This window comes from Cnephaeus nilssonii (genome assembly GCF_951640355.1).
Source record: "Cnephaeus nilssonii genome assembly, chromosome: 20".
Lineage (NCBI taxonomy): Eukaryota > Metazoa > Chordata > Mammalia > Chiroptera > Vespertilionidae > Cnephaeus > Cnephaeus nilssonii.
The window spans coordinates 34,620,375-34,638,055 of NC_137091.1; the positions used below are offsets into that span (position 1 = coordinate 34,620,375).

A 17,681-nucleotide genomic window follows, 5' to 3' on the forward strand; every position below is an offset into this window, starting at 1 on the left:
GGCTTCCAATTTTTCTACATTCTTGCCGATACTTGTTATTGTCTGTCTTTTTTATTATAGCCATCCTTGAGGTTGTGAAGTGGGATCTTGTGGTTTTGATTTGCATTTCCCTGATTACTAATGATTTTGAGCATCTTTACATGTGCTTGTTAGCCATTTTGTATATCTGCTTCAGAGGGTTCATCTATATTTAGTTGCAAAACCTGAGACTGTAAAAGAACAGATGAACATATTTGACTAGAGAAGAGAAGAAGGGAGCCGCCGAAATAGCTCAGTTGGGAGAGCGTTAGACTGGAGAAGAGAAGAAATTGTGTGTGTGTGTGTGTGTGTGTGTGTGTGTGTGTGTGTGTAGTGAAAGATGCTGTAAACATAAAAGATAAAAGGACAGGCTCCCCACAGAAATAGCCAGCACTCTCCACCCATATCAAGCCTGAGTGTGTTTGATGATCCTGTTACCTAGCCTTGACTTTGAAGTAGAGACCGTGATCTCTGCTTTCTTTCCCAAAGCAGCCACCCTAAGGCACAGAACTGCAACCATTGCCAGGTTTTTGCAAACCAAAGGCCTGTCAGGTAGATAGCTTGCCACGTGGTGGATATAGGGTCATCCGTACTGAAGCATGTATTAGGATTTCCTTCTTTTTAGGCTAATAGGCCATTGTATGGTTATACCACATTTTGTTTATCCATTCGTTGTCGATGTCCATCTGGCTTGTTTTCACCTTTTTGCTACTTCTGCAGTGATAATTGGTGTACAAATAACTGTTCAAATTCCTGCTTTCAGTTCTTTTGTGTATATACTCAGGATTGGAATTGCTGGATTATGTGATAATTATATGTTTAATTTTTTGAGAAACTACAATACTGTTTGCCACTGTGGCTGTACAATTTTACATTCCCACCAGCAATGCACAGGATTCTAGTTCCTTCACATCCTTGCTAACATGTTATTTTCTGCTTGTTTTTTCCCCTTTTTATAATGGCTATCTTTATGGATATGAAGTGATACCTCATTGGGGCTTTGCATGGCATTTCCTTAATGATTAGTGATGTTAAGTATCTTTTCCTGTGCTTATTGGCTATTTGGCTATTTCTTTGGACACATTTCTATTCAAGTTCTTTTTAAAATATATATATTTTATTGATTTTTTACAGAGAGGAAGGGAGAGGGAGAGAGAGCCAGAAACATCGATGAGAGAGAAACATCGATCAGCCGCCTACTGCACACCTCCCACCAGGGATGTGCCCGCAACATACCCTTGACCGGAATCGAACCCAGGACCCCTCAGTCCGCAGGCCAACACTCCATCCACTGAGCCAAACCAGTCAGGGCTCTATTCAAGTTCTCTACCCATTTTACAATTGGACTGTTGGGTTTTTTTTACTCAGTAGCCTTTGGTTTTTTTAATCATGAGTTGTAGAACTTCTTTATATATTCTGAATATTGATTCCTTTTTAGATATATGATTTACAAATATTTTCTCCCATTCTATAAGCTGCCTTTTCAGTCAATTGATAGTGTCCTTTTGATGAAGTCTTATTAGCCTATTGTTTCCTGTGTTTTTGGTGTCATATTCAAGAAATCATTGCCAAGTCCAAATTCATTAATTTTTATGTATTTTCTGAATTTTTATCTTGAGAAGTTATTCTTTTTGATGCTTAAATTGTCTCATTATTGGCCATTTATAGAGCTTTTTCTTCAGGTTGACTCTGGGTCCTTTTGACACAAACCAGATAGTGTTAGATGGATTCCCTGGATCTGGCCAGATAAGAATTCTAGGGCTTATCTTTTTGTTTCTGGCCTGAGATCTAGAATCAGCCATTTCTGTACTGTAAGGAACTCTGATTCTTTTTGGTGGGAAATCGTATTAGGGGCATTTGTTGCAATTGGGATGTGAATTCTAGGTCTTTTCTGTAAAGTATGTATTTTTTGGAAAGAAAAAAAATCATGATTTCAGGCTGATATTTCAAATTCAGATAAAGAATTGAAGAATTTTTATTTCATATCTGTGTCTCTTCTCCTTTGTTGACAATAACATCAGAGAGGTACAGTCAAAACACTGTTTACTTGACACAAATATTCTTGATAAATAGGTTGGGTTCATTTGTCTGTTTTTTTTCTTTTTAGGGATTTTTAAAATTTACTTTTTAAAAGTTATATTCAATATTTACATAGTTCTAAAGATCCTATATAATAAAAGCCTAATATGCTAAGTGTCCGGTCGGCCGTTCAACCAATTAAAGCATAATATGCTAATAATATGTTAAGGCCGCTTAACTGCTCGCTATGACGTGCACTGACCACCAGGGGGCAGACGCTCTGACCAGTAGGTTAGCTTGCTGCTGGGGTCCAGCCTATCGGGACTGAATGAGACGGGCCAGACATGCCCTGGAGCCCTCCCACGGTCCCTCCCCAGTTGGCCAACCTCCCGAGTCCCTCCCTGGCCCCAGTCATGCACCGGTGGGGTCCCTAGGCCTGGCCTGTGCCCTCTCACAATCCGGGACCCCTCGGGGGATGTCGGAGAGCCAGTTTCGGCCCTATCCCGCAGGCCAGATCAAGGGATCCCACTGGTGCACAAATTCGTGCACCGGGCCTCTAATAAAGCTATAAAGCCAGGTAGATTGAGAGAAGTATGGCTTCCTTCCCTGCTTTTGTTCCTTTCTATACCTCATAGGAAAACATTTTTATTGGTTTTGGTTTATTTTTCCGTTGCTTCATTTTAAAAAATATAGACAGATGTGTGTGTGTATGTGTTTGTGTGTGTATATCTCCTATACCCTACTCCACTCCCATTTTATTTCTTTCCTTGTTTTTCATCTTGGCAGTCATATTTCTTATTTCCAAGAATTCTTTCCTGATTTCTGCTTCCTTTGTGATTTTTCTTCTCAAACCTCTTTGTAGATGTCAGTTAGAATTTCTTTTCAGGTTTTTTTCTAGGACTAAAATAGTTTTTTCTGGGGTCTGATATGATTTGTTTTTTTTTTAATCCTCACCCGAGGATATGGTTATTGACTTTAGAAAGAGTGGAAAAGGCCTGGCTGGCATGGCTCAGTGGTTGATCATCGACCTAAGAACCAGGAGGGTCAGGGCACATGCCTGGGTTACAGGCTCGATCCCTGTGCAGGAGGCAGCCAATCAATGACTCTTTCTCATCATTGATGTTTCTGTCTCTCTCTCCCTCTCCCTTCCTCTCTGAAATCAATTTTTTTAAAAATTAAAAAGAGTGGAAAAAAGGGAGAGAGAGAGAGAAACATCTCTCATATACGCCCCAACCAGGTGTGTGCCCTAACCGGGAATTGAGCCCGCCACTTTTTGGTGTACAGGAAGACACTCCAACCAACTACGCCACCCAGCCAGAGCTTTTTTAATTTTAAAAATAATGTGTTTTTTAAAAGTATGTACTTTACATTGAGCACTTCAGAAAATATAATTAAAATTATTTCAAAATGCAATCCCTGGATTCAATAAATATTCTCTATAATTACCTTCAGTCGATATGTAGACACTAAGCTAACAAAGTAAGCAATGACCTGCTTTTCATCTTAGTTGTTTTTTGGTCCTTTTGGTTTTCTTTCACTCTCTGGTGATCCTTGTCAATGAGGAATTGAGCTGATAATGTAGGAATTGACAAGAGGTTCCTGTTCTTCCAAGACGAGTTGACTGATTCATTGATCAGAGTGAGAAGTATGGAGGAGATTGGTTAGATGAACCTATTTCCCACTCTTGATTTCTGTACCTGCTCACTCAAAATGGGGTATTTACCCAGCTTTGCCAGGAAAAGAGGCTCTGCTTTTCTGCCCACCTTTGACTGCATGTTCTGGGAAGTGCCCAGCTCTGCTCTGGTCTGTCTTGTCATATGATTAACTTACCAGTGTTTCTCTCCGTCTTCTAGAAAGTGGCCAGCATTAAAATAGACTATATTTTATTACTAATATTCAGCCCCTTTTATTACTATGATGCTGTGATTCCCTTTTTCAAACATCTTTACTATTATGTCATTGGGATTTGGGGAGGGTGGGTAGGTAAGTGCATGAGACTATTAATTTAACTGACCATCTTAAAATGAGGCTACTTTGTGCCATACCATTGCTATCAACAGGACTGCTTTTCACTCCATTTTGTCTGTTGGCTCAATAACTGGAATGGATTTAAAATTTGTTCTCTGTGTTGACAGATTATAGCTATCACTTCGCTAAAGTTTGATGCTGCCCACCCTAGGATACATAGACTCATTTCAGGGATTGGGTGGCTTTACAAGACCTTTCTTATTTGTTAGAGACTTTTTTCCAGAAAAGCAGAGGTAGCAAGGCCTTATTGTGTGGGAATGATAATAATGAGGTCAAATATATAGTGCTTCATATGTGCTAGACATGATTCTAAGTGCTTTCTTTATATGTATAAATTTAACTCAATAACAGTAGTTACTGTTATTATATCTATTTTGCAGACGATGAAACTGAGGCACAGAGAGGTTAAAGAACTTGTCCAAGGTCACATAGCTGGTAAGTTGGCAGAGCCAGGATCTCACCCAGTTAGTCTGACCCAAGGCCACCTTATCCACTGTACTCTCTAAAGGGAAGTCCTTCAGATTTTCTTAGGATGACCACTTTTTTTATCTTATCAGTTATGGATATAAGAAAACCCTCTTAAACTTCATGTAGCATGTTCTTTGTTGTTGTTTGAAATAGAAATTGCTGATCACTTTGATTGCAGAATGGAATGCTTTATTTTAAATGATGTAATCAGTTTTGAATTTAATTTTAATATGAGAACTTTTGCAAGTTATTGTGGTGTTGAAAAGATGTAACATCTACTAAAGTGTCCTTTTCTGCTATGTGTTTGAGAATCTCAGGCAGCAGTAAAACTTACAAACATGTCTTAGCCATTCAGGCAGAAAAATACAGGGTGTCGGAAGCATTAAAAATACAGTAAGACAGCATTGACAAGAACTTCATTTATTGTATTTTTAAAATATATATTTTATTGATTTTTAGAGAGAGAGGAAGGGAGAGGGAGAAAGAGAAACATCGGTATGAGAAAGGAACATCATTCAGCTGCCTCCTGCCCACTGGGGATCAAGGCCGCAAACAGGGCATGTGCCCTGACCAGGAATCGAACCCCTGACATCTTTGTGCACTGGCAAGGGCAGAAGAATTTTTTTTTTAAAGTGATATATAAGCCTGGTTGGTGTGGCTTAGTGATTGAGCATCAACCCACCAACCAGAAAGTCACAGTTCGTTTCCCGGTCAGGGTATGTGCCCCAGTTGCAGGGTGTGCAGGAGGCAGCCAATGGTGATTCTATTTATTGATGTTTCTAACTCTCTATCCCTCTCCCTTCCTCTCTCTAATAAAAACATATTAAATTTTTTAAAAGTTTAAAGTGCACAATTATATGTACCTAAGTACCTAGATATATCACTTTTTAAAAAATAAGTTTTTATCGACTTCAGAGAAGAAGGGAGAGTGAGAGAGAGATGGAAACATCAATGATGAGAGAGAATCATTTGATCGGCTGCCTTCTGCATACCCCCCCACTGGGGATTGAGCCCGCAACCCAGACATGTGCTCTGACTGGGAATCAAACTGTGACCTCATGGTGAGATCCTTTCTGGATTCTTGAATGTATAGGAATATTGGTGAAATACCTGAGTTGCATTAAATGGTATTCATGTGATCAGTATCATCAGATGTCCATGCTAAGGTGCCCTCAATCCTTGTTGCTTTCTGCAGGTTTTCAACTGAGTATTTTGGTTCTCAAATTATAGCATGCACCAGAATCATCTGGGAAGATTTTGAAGCATGTATCTGCTCCTACCCCCAGAGATTGATTCTTTAGGTTTGGATTGTACCCCTGGAATCTGAATTTAAAAAATACTTTTATTGATTTTGAGAGAGGGGGAAAGAGAGAAACATCGATGTGAGAGTGGAACATCAATCAGCTGCCTCCTGCAAACCTCCTACCAGGGTGGAGCCCACAACCCGGGCATGTGCCCTGACTGGGAACTGAACCCAAGACCTTTTGGTGTGTGGTATGATGCCCAACCAACTGAGCCACACTGGCCATTGCCAGGAATCTGCATTTTAATAGTCATTCCATTAAGAATGGTATTCTGATTCTAATATCAGGAAGTCCTTCAGCCATGATTGGTTTTTATTGGCTTCTTTCTTTTCATCCTAGTCTTAATAAGGTTAATATTAATATGGCATCTTGTGAAAAACTTGCTTAAAAAGTTTCCATTCTGCCCTAGCTGGTGTGGCTCAGTTGGATAGATATGTATTTATTGCCATTTTATTTTCAGTGCACTTAAGGTCATGGTGTTCAATTCCTACTTAGGGCACATAACCATCCAGGTTGCAGTTTCAATCTCTGGGTTTGTATGGGAGACAACCAATCAGTGTTTCTCTCTCACGTTGATGTTTCTCTCTCTGAAATAAATAAAAAACATATCCTTGGGTGAGGATTTAAAAAAAAGTTTCCATTCTTAATAACATATTTAGTGGCCGTTATGACCACCCCTATACACTGATATAGATAGACTTAACCAAGTGCAGCTACACCTTTGGTCCTGGACAATTCAATTCTGATGCTCATGATCTAAAGACCATACCTTGAGAATATATAGGGGCCTAGGTAGTGAGTGGTATTGGGTGCAAAGGGGCCCAAGTGTATTTTTCTTTGATTCCCCTTAACCCATTAACCTGAGCCTTAGGCCTCCGCTGCTTGGTTATCTATTGGGTCACCACTAGATGCAGAAAAGGAGGCTCAGTTTTCATACAGTCACCTGTTGCCTGCAGTTCTCTGTAAGGGAAGGGAAGCACAGGGAGTGTCGAGGGCAGGTAGTTCTTCACCTGGGAATCCAAAGCCAAAAATGAATGGAAACTTGGATGGTTTGGATATATATTGGACTAAGGAGTGTTCTTTCATCAATTTCTCAAAGGAATCCGACCTATTTCCTCCTCCATGCTTCACTACCTCACGCTGCATACATATACACAACAACAACAACAAAAAGACAGGTCCTGGAGCAGCCTATGTAAGAATCACCCGACCTCTGGAAAGCAACTGCGGAGGCTCCACATTACAATTCAGCCTCTCTAGGGTGCAATCAGAATTGCTTTTGCTGTCTGGTTAGAACTTTGCAACACACTGCTGAGCTGGGTGGACAGCTGTGGCCAACTGTAATGCTTACTTATTATTCCATATCTCTTCCTACATTTCCCAGCTTCTCTTGTGGTTACATTGGCACTGAGTGACTAATTCTGGCCAAAGGGCTTTGAGGGGAAATGATGTGTGTCACTTTATTTATTTAAAATCTTTATTGTTGAGAATATTACAAATTTCCTCCTTTACCCCCTCCCCATTGCCCTCCTCCACCACACACCACCCTGCCCCAGGCCTTCACCATCCTATTGTCTGTGTCCATAGGTAATGCATATCTATACTAATAAAAGGGTAATATGCTAATCAGGGCAGACGTCTTCCGGACATCCATCCGGACAAAGCCGCAGCGGCTGCGAGGGCCTAGGCCGGCGCCACGTGGGAGAGGTGGGTGGGACCGGTGCTTGCGCAGTGGGAAGGGGGCACCACCGGTCCAGCAGTCCCTTTTGCAGAGCCGGCGAGAAGGTGGCGCCGCGCCCCCTTCTGCAAAGGTGGTGCGGGACAGGCCGCAGTTCAGCCCAGTCCCAGTGCTGCCCCTTCTGCAAAGGTAGCCATAGAGGCAGCAGTGTGGGCCCGGTCCAGGCACCACGCCTCCGCAGAGGCTGGACGGGGTGCAACCTGCTGTGCCTCAACCTCCCACAGCCCCTCCCACAGCCGGCCTGGCCCCATATTGCCCCTCATCCACCAGTGGGCAGGGGGCAGGGCCAGTGCTAAGAAGTGAGGGCCGAGGCCTGCAGCTGCGGTGGCTGGCAGTGGCAGCAGCAGCGGGATGATGGGGGCAGCGCCTTCCCCTGATTATCCCAGTCTCCTCCTGCAGAGGAGGACATCCCCTGAGGGCTCCTGGGCTATGAGAGGGGGCAGGCCGGGCTGAGGGACCTCTCTCCCCCGCCCTGTGCATGAATTTTGTGCACCGGGCCTCTAGTATGCATATAAGATCTTTGATTAATCTCTTCTTACACATCCCTCATCCTTTCCTTCTCAGATTTATCAGTCTGTTCTATATTTCCATGCATCTGATTCTCTTTTATTAGTTTACTTTTTTCATTAGATTTCTTGTTCATTTATTTTGATTTTTAGATTCAGTTATTGTAGATATGTATTTATTGCCATTATATTGTTCAGATTTTTTATCTTTTTTCTCCTCCTCCTCCTTCTTTTTCCTCTTCTTAAAGAATACCCTTCAACATTTAATGTAATATTGGTTTGGTGGTGATGAATTCCTTTAGCTTTTTCTTGTCTGTAAAAACTTTTTTTTTAAGTTTTTTTTTTATTGATTTCAGAGAGGAAGGGAGAGAGAGATAGAAATATCAATGATGAGAGAGAATCATTGATTGGCTGCCTACTGCACGCCCCCTGCTGGGGATCAAGCCTGCAACCCGAGCATGTGCCCTTGACTGGAATCAAACCCAGGACCCTTTAGTCCACAGGCCAATGCTCTAGCCACTGAGCCAAACCAGCTAGGGCTGTCTGTGAAGCTTTTATCTGACCTTCAATTCTAAATGATTGCTGAATAGAGTAATCTTGGTTGTAGGTCCTTGCTGTTTATCATTTTGAATATTTTTGGCCTGAATAGTTTCTGTTGAGAAATCAGCTGACAGTCATATGGGTGCTCCTTGTCAGATAACTAACTGCTTTTGTGTTGCTGCTTTTAAGATTCTCTCTTTGTCTTTAACCCTTGGCATTTTAATTATGATGTGTCTTGGTGTGGTCCTCTTTGGGTTCCTCTTCTTTAGGATGCTCTGTGCTTCCCGAACTTGTAAATCTATTTCTTTCACCAGGTAGGGAAGTTTTCTGTCATTATTTCTTCAATAGGTTTTCAATATCTTGCTCTCTCTCTTCTCCTTTGGGCACCCCTATAATGCAAATGTTAGAACCTTTGAAGTTGTCCCAGAGGCTCCTTACACGATCTTAATTTTCTTAATTCTTTTTTCTTTTTGCTCTTCTGATTGTGTGTTTTTTCCTTCCTCATATCCGAAATTGTTGATTTGATTCTCAGAATACTCTACTATTGAATCCCTGTAAATTATTCTTTATTTCATTTAGTGTATGCTTAATTTCTGACTGGTCCTTTTTCATGTCTTTGACATTCTCACTAAGATTCTTGAAAGTCTCACTAAGTCCCTTGAGATTATCATTAAGTCCCTTGAAGCTTTCATTAAATCCTTGAGTAACCTTATAACCATTGTTTTGAACTCTGTATCTACTAGTTTGCTTGCTTCCATTTCTTTCATTTGTGACATGTTTTTTTGTCTCCACATTTTGGCTGTTTCCTGTGTTTGTTTCTATGTATTAGGTAAAGCTGTTATGTCTTCTGGATTTGGTAGAGTGGTCTTGTGTATTAGGTGTCCTGTAGGACCCAGTGGCTCAGCCTCTGCAGTCACCTGAGCTGGGCACTCTCGGTGCACCCATGTGTGTACAGTCTTGTTGTAGTTGAGCCTTAATTGCTGTTGGTGTCATTGGGAGGAATTGACCTCCATGCCAATTGGCTATGAGGATCAGCTGCAACTACAATGGAAGAGCTGCTGTGCAAGAGATACCCCTATGGAGCAGGGCTTGCTTCAGTGGGTCTTTGGTGCTCACTGAGTCTGCCCCCTTGAGTGTGTCACTTGTGTATGTGTAGAGTTGCAATCTGGAGTGGTCTGAAACTGTCCACTGGGTGCACTGGCTTTTAGGCCTCACAAGAGGTCCAAAGTCAGCCACTGCCTGAGGCCACCCAGCAGGAGCTACAGAGAGGTCTGCAGATACTAGTAGCTGCTGCTTGTATTGGGCTAAGAAGTGCCCAGGCGAGGCCCAGCTATGAAGCACGGCAGGCTGATGCTAGTGCCAGGTCTTGGACCTTTTATTGATAGGTTTGTGGCATGCTGACACCAGCTGCTGCTTGTCTGAGAGATTTTAGCAGCAAGTCTGAAGCCTGAGCAAGGGCAGGTCATTTATATGGAAAAGCTTGGGTAGGGCTGCAAATTGGATGGGGCGGGTCTCAGGGAATTACCAGGGCAGAGTGAACAGTGTGTGGGGAAACATGCTGATGGAAACTCAAATATGGGTACCTGTTATGGGGAGGTCCCAGCGCAGGAACAATGACCCCTGCAAGCACCTCTGTCTGGGAGAAATCTGCTCCTGAGTTCCTGCCCCGATACCAGATAGTCCAGTTTGTCCCCATATGTCCCTGGATGCCTCCAAAATCACCACCTGGCACTGGAGCTCAGAAGAAGCAGGACTGTGTAAGTTCATGCACCATCCCTTCAAGAGGAACCCCTGGGACTCCAGCAGCCTCTGTCACTCAGCCACAATCCCCGCTGGTTTTTATCGTCTGAAGTTATGGGGACTTCTCTTCCCAGCTCTGGAACCCTGGACTGGGGGCTGGTGTAGGGCTGGGATGCCCCTGCTTCTCATGGGAGGTCTTGGAGATATCACTCCCTATTAAAAAAATACCACACGTTAGTGTCGGACCAGCCCGTTCAGCACCTCCACTCCTCCTACCAATCCCAGTGTGCCTTCTTCTCCACTTCTCTGTTAGGACCTCCATTCAGCCAGATTTCAGGTGGTTCTGAATGATGGTTTTTTTGTATTTTAGTTGTAATTTTGATGTGGTTGTGGGAAGTGGCGAGTACTGGCGTTTACCTATGCTACCATTTTGGCTCTCATAATGTGTGTAACTTTAGTGGAAAGCAGTAAAGAATGGGTATGAGTTTCCTTTTTTTTTAACGCTAAGGTGATTCAGGAGAACCCAAGTTCTAATGATGTCCCCTGCAAGTTGAAGAAGGGCTGCCAGACACACATTGAACTTCATGTGAGCAAGAAATAAGTCTTTACTGGGTTAGGCCACTCGTTTAAGGTTCTGTGACTGCAGCTTAGCTTATTTTATCTCCGGTCTGGGTAGTTGAGAACAGAACGTTTATGTATGTGTTTGGAGTTCTGAGATTCAAGATACCCAAGTTTGATTTTGACACTGTGTGGTATATGCAAGACATATAGTATCCTGGCATTTTCTCCTCCTCATCTGGAAATTGAAGAGCTTAAATTATGTGATCTTGAAGGGACAGGGTCTGGATAGCAGCATTTACTAGTAAGTACAGATTTCTAGTTGAATATGAAAAGGAGACTAGGTCTAACATTAAATGTATCCCTGGGAAACTGATTTTTATGTACTTGTTTTTATTTACGAAGGAATTATGTGCCTTTTGCTGTTAAATAAGAAGTTACATAGGGAAAATGGAAATGAAAGGTGAAATAATACGTCACATACCATGTGTGTTTTAGTATATTCAGAGTTGTGCACCCATCCCAAATATCCAACTTCAGAATCTTATCATACCTCCCATAAAGAAACCCATTAGCAGTTACTCCACAAATCTACTTTCTGTTTATGTGGATTTGTCTATTCTGGACATTTCATGTCGGTGGATCATATCATATATGTGCTTCATGTGTCTGACTTCTTAAGAGTAGAATTGCTTGCCCTGCCTGGTAGCTCAGTTGGTTAGAGTGTTGTCCCTATATGTCAAAGTTTCTTGTTCGATCCCCTGTCAGGACACATACAAGGAGCAACCAGTGAATGCATAAACAAGTGGAACAACAAATCTCTTTCTCTCTCTCTTCCCTCCCTCCATCCTTCCCCCTGGCTTGCTTGATCTCTCTTAAAAAAAAAGAGAAGAGAGTAGAATTGCTTGGTCATATAGCAGTTCTCTGTTTAACATTTTGAGGAACTGCCAGACTGCTTTTCACAGTGGCAGCATCATTTTGCATTCCCACCAGCAATGTACAAAGGTTCCATTTTTTCTATATTCTCGCCTAAACTTAACTTCTGTTTTTTTTTGTAGTCATTTTCTAGCGTTGTGTGAAATGGTGTATTATTGTGGTTTTGATTTGTATTTCCCTAATGACTAATCGTGTTGAGCATTTTTTCACTTGCTTATTGGACAGTTTTATATGTTTGAAGAAATGTCTATTCAAACCCTTTATCCATCTTTTAATTGGGTATTTGTAATTTTATTGTTGAATTTTAAGAATTCTTTATATATTCTGGATAAGAGATGCTTAACAGATATATGATTTTAAGATATTTTTACCATTCTGTGAGTTGTCTGTTTACCTTGATAGAGATTAACCTTTGATGTATAAGCATTTTTAATTTCTATGAAGTCCAATTTATCTATTTTTTCTTGTATTGTTTGTGCTTTAGATGTCATGTCTAAGAAACCATTTCCTAGTCAAAGATTTACCTGTTTTTTTCCTAAGAGTTTTACTTGTGTTTCTTCATAAGAACCTTCCTGATTTCTCTCAGTCTTTGCTTATATTTATGTTTCAGATTCATTTTTGAGTTAAGTTTTATGATGTAAGATAGGGATCCATATTCATTCTTTTGCAAGTGGATATCTAGTCCCAGCACCATTTATTGAAAAAGACTATTCTTTTCCAGTTGAATGGAGTTGGCACCCTTGCCTAAAATCAGTTAACAATAGATATTTGGGTTTATTCTAAACTCTCTATTCTAAAAAATATATATCTTTCCTTATACCAGTAGTCCACTATCTTGATTACTATAGCTTTAAGTAGGTTTTCCAATCAGGACGTGTAAGTCCTCCAACATATTTTTTCAATATTTGTTTAGCCATCTTGGGTCTTTTGCATTTTCATATGATTTTAGGGTTAGTTTGCCCATTTCTATTAAAAAAATTCAAATTTTTATAAAGATTGCATTGAATTTGTAGATGAATTTGGTGAAGTATATTTTTAAGTTTCATTTAAATAAATCTTGGAAACATGTAACATGAAAAAAGAAGTTTATGATGCGTTTTAAAAAATTAGATGAGTATATAGTTCTTACTTGGCCTTCTAGGACCATCTGGCAGAGTAATGGGGTGGACTTTCAGAGCCAGAGGCACTAATGTATAACACAGAACAAAGAAGGGTTGTTCAAGGCTCCCTATGGCCAACTCAAGATGATGGTTTCTCCTTCACAGACCACTCAGTGTTCATGTGAACAGCCTTCCTCCTTCAGCATTCCTGTTGAGCACTTCTATTGTACATTAGAGTTTATAAAGCCACATTGATTATAATGGAGCCCTTGGGTAGAGATAGATATGATGGCTTCATTGCCATGAATTGGAAAGAAAGAACACTTGGGAGCATATTTCTTACAAGTAGCTATTTGATACGTTATTTCCTGAAAAGTTTGAGATTTTAAGAATGAAGGTTCTCTTGAACACAGAGTTACAGTTGGTGGCCAGTTTAGTTTAATAGACATGCTAGCTGGGATAAGGTTGCTATACTTTTATTTACTAGAGGCCCGGTGCACGAAATTCGTGCACTGGTGGGGGGTGTCCCTCAGCCCAGCCTGCACCCTCTCCAACTGGGACCCCTTGGACATCCCTCTCACAATCCAGGACTGCTGGCTCCCAACCGCTCGCCTGCCTGCCAGCCTGATCACTCCCTAACCACTCCCCTGACAGCCTGATCGACGCCTAACTGCTCCCCTGCTGGCTCAATTGCCCCCAACTGCCCTCCCCTGCTTGCCCAATTGCCCCCAACTGCCCTCCCCTGCTGGCCTGGTAACCCCCAACTGCCCTCCCCTGCAGGCCTGGTCACCCCCAACTGCTGGCCTGGTCACCCCTAACTGCCCTCCCCTGCCAGCCTGGTTGCCCCTAACTGTCCTCCCCTGCCGGCCTGATCGGCCCTAACTGCCCTCCCCTGCCGGCCATCTTGTGGTGGCCATCTTTGACCACATGGGGGCAGCCATCTTGTGTGAGGGTGTGAGGATCAATTTGCATATTACCTCTTTATTATATAGGATTTTTTTTATTTTATTGATTTCAGAAAGAGGGAGAGAGATAGAAACATCAGTGATGAGAGAGAATCATTGATTGGCTGCCTCCTGCACGCCTCTCACTGGGGATCGAGCCCGCAACCTGGGCATGTGCCCTGACCAGGAATCAAACCATGACCTCCTGGTTCATAGGTTGATGCTCAACCACTGAGCCACACTGGCCAGCCTAGGGTTGCTATACTTTTAGAGTATAGATAGCACTTTTCTCATCTTTTGTTGTTTAACATACTTACCTTTCTAGGTTCCTTATGCCATTCACAGAAACATAAAGGAGACATGGTATATTGGCCATAATGAGCGACAAAGTATGACTTGTATTTATTTTTATCTACAAAATAAACTAGAAAGAAAGAAAAACCTAGTTATCAATAAGTAGACCAAACTATATGGAGACATCATACAAGTTGGAAGTTTAATATAGACTAAATATATTTGAACTATTGTTATGTTTGGGAGAACAGATAGTTCAGGCAAGTGTGAACCCTGCTGTTAGCTGTGTGAGAATTACACTACTGATACACTAGGTACTGGTAACTACAACCAGAAATGTCCAGACATTGTTATTTGAACCTATCCAGAGTCAGGGGTTCTTCAGAATTTTCCCTTTGAACATCTGGAGGAGAAATTGGTACCTGAGTGAGGATGAAAAAAATCCTATCTCCAAACCTCCTGCCATCCACTCACTTCTCCAGGCTCTGTCTTTCTGTATGCTGGACTTTGGTTCAGTGGGGTATGCTAATTAGACCCTGTGCCATCCTGCTTTAGGACCTTTGCTGTGGTGGTCCTTTCACCTGATTAGCCCCACATTTCCCTTTTGCACTTGTCACAACATATCCTGTAATCAAGGCCTACATCAAAGTAACATCTATATATATAAAAGCCTAAGCGACCGTCACAATTGAAACAACCCAACGGATGACCAAACAGGCTGCGTGGGGTGACCAGGCCAGCAGGGGGTTTAGTGAGGGCTGACCAAACAACTGAGCAGCAGGCTGCGTGGGGCGACCAGGCCAGCAGGGGGGGCAGTGAGGACGACCAAACAGCAGGCTGTGTGAGGCGACCAGGTCAGCAGGGGGGGCAGTTGGGGGTGACCAGGCCAACAGGGGGAGGCAGTGAGGGGCGACCAAGCTGGAGGGGGGGGGCAGTAAGAGGTGACCACGCCGGCGGGGGAGGCAGTTAGGGGTGACCAGGCCAGTGGGAGTGGGGCAGTTGGGGGTGACCAGGCTGGCAGGCGAGGGGGGGCGCAGTTGGGGGTGTCCAGGCCAGCAGGGGGGCAGTTAGGGGCGATCAGGCAGGCAGGCAGATGAGCAGTTAGGAGCCAGTGGTCCCGGATTGTGAGAAGGATGTCCCGGATTAGAGAGGGTGCAGGCTGGGCTGAGGGGACCCCTCCCCTCCTGTGCATGAATTTCATGCACTGGGCCTCTAGTTTTCTTCATAAGAACCTTTCTGATTTCTCTCAGTCTTTGCTCATCACTCCCTTCCCCAACTCCCCTTAAAGTTTTATGGGTGCTGTACTTGTCAACATGAATTCAGGCCCTGCTCGATGTATTTCTTACTAGCCTTAGCTTTGGGGTTGTTGGTGTGGAATCAAACTTTACTTGTTGCATTATTTTTGTGCTACAACTCAAGGAATTTTCTAGTAATCATGTCATAGTTCAAATCGCACTGTTGTGCCTAGTTTTGTAAAGTTCTAAATATGACTTCTTAATGCATTTGTAGTCCACCTTTGTGGATAATAGCATTTCAGAAGTTATTGTTCCAGAATTACTCATTGTCCTGTAACTTTCCTAACTTTATCTTATTTTTCCCCTTACAGGAAATGACTTAGAGGCCTTACAATTACATCTGTGCATTCTTGCTTTGGACTTTACAATTGAGGGCCAACCCAGTCTGGAAGCACCTCTTATTAATGTTACAAGGAAACCGCTACCTCAGCAAACAAAAGGAAAGAAGACTTATAATAACAAATGCCATTTTTTAAAAAACAAAAACTTGTTTTCAGAAAATATTAAAGAAAATTTGACATTTTTTTGCATTCAAAAGAAGCTTTACAGGTAAATGGATTTGTCAGGCAGGCTCTGTCAAAATTCTGCAGGGATTTAATCTTCCTTCTTAAGAACTTAGAGTAAAGTAATTCTGTACTGCTTTTTAAATTGCTGTTGATCAGCTTGTAGGTTTTTGGTTTCTAACTTTTCTGGTATATTACAGATACATTATATTACATTTTTAAAGTTATTTTTCTGCCATTGTAAATACAAGTATCAAAATATTCTTGCAGAGCAATTATAGGTAAGCATTTTTCTCAAGCATATCTTTTTATTAAGAGAGTGGAATGCTAATAGTTCTTATACAGCATTTTGGACACACTTATTTTTTGTCAGAGGTCCTGCCTACACTGAAAATATTAATTATATAAACCTGTTGTCCTTCTCACATCTATATTGGATCCCATGATCACCTGCCTCATAGAAATGCCTTTTTTAAATCTTATATTTTCAGAACTCCACTATTTTTATACCTAGCTACAGTTTTGGGGATAAAAGACTCAGAACCCTGACTCACTCACAGTCACTGGGACAATTCCCTCTCCCGCATGTATTGCTGCAGTGCCCAGGACAGTAAAATGGACTACAAGCGGCGCTTCCTGCTTGGCGGGTCCAAGCAGAAGGTGCAGCAGCACCAGCAATACCCGATGCCTGAGCTGGGCCGAGCACTGAGTGCTCCCCTGGCATCTACAGCCACCACTGCCCCCCTGGGCAGTCTGACCGCTGCAGGTAGCTGCCACCACGCCATGCCCCACTCCACTCCCATCGCCGACATCCAGCAGGGCATCTCCAAGTACCTGGATGCCCTCAATGTCTTCTGCCGTGCCAGTACTTTCCTCACAGATCTCTTCAGCACTGTGTTCAGGAACTCTCACTACTCCAAGGCAGCCATGCAGCTCAAAGATGTACAGGAGCATGTCATGGAAGCAGCCAGTCGGCTGACTTCAGCCATAAAGCCCGAGATCGCCAAGATGCTGATGGAACTTAGTGCTGGGGCTGCAAACTTTACAGATCAGAAGGAATTCAGTCTCCAGGACATTGAGGTAGTGTATCTTCTGTGTCATAACTGGGTAGGGAAATGTATTCCAGAGGTAAGTGAGAATGTTGTCTTAGTTTTCCTCCAAATCATCGTAAGTAATGATGGTCTTCATCCTCTTTCTTTTTTCTTTTAATTTTTTTGTTGTTGTTGGTATCCTCACCCGAAGATACTTGTCCATTGATTTTTAGAGAGTGGAAGGGAGAGGGAGAGAGAGAGAGAGAAACATCGACCTGAGAGAGATACATCTGTTGATTGCCTCCCATGTGTCCAACCAGAGCCGAGAATTGAGCCTGGAATCCAGGTATATGCCCTTGACCAGAATAGAACCTGGGACCCTTCAGTCTGAGGGCTGATACTCTTTGCACTGAGCCAAACTGATAAGGGCTTTTTCCTTCCTTCTTTCCTTTTCTTCCCTCCCTCCCTCCTTCCCTCCCTCCCTTACTTCCTTTCTTTTTAAATATGTTTTTTTATTGATTTTAGAGAGAGAGGAAGGGATTGATGAGAGAGAAATATATCTCTTGGTTGCCTCCTGCATGCTCCCTGCTGGGAATTGAGCCTACAGCCAGGCATGTGCCCTGACTGGGAATTGAACTGGTAACCTCTTGGTTAATGGG

The 17,681-nt window shown here is 42.5% G+C and overlaps 1 protein-coding gene across 6 annotated transcripts in view; it reads left to right on the top strand.

The window, feature by feature from the left end:
- The window catches only part of GARRE1 (granule associated Rac and RHOG effector 1), an 83,524-nt gene that overhangs the window by 15,876 nt on the left and 49,967 nt on the right, over window positions 1–17,681 (top strand). For 3 of the 6 annotated variants that reach the window (XM_079800073.1, XM_079800072.1, XM_079800074.1), the window contains exons 2-3: window positions 4,446–4,500; window positions 15,800–17,071. In XM_079800073.1, the coding sequence (XP_079656199.1) occupies window positions 16,577–17,071 (495 nt within the window). In that variant the 5' untranslated portion in view covers window positions 4,446–4,500; window positions 15,800–16,576. The remainder of the gene's footprint in view (window positions 1–4,445; window positions 4,501–15,799; window positions 17,072–17,681) is intronic. The other 3 variants (XM_079800075.1, XM_079800076.1, XM_079800077.1) reach the window with 2 other exon arrangements.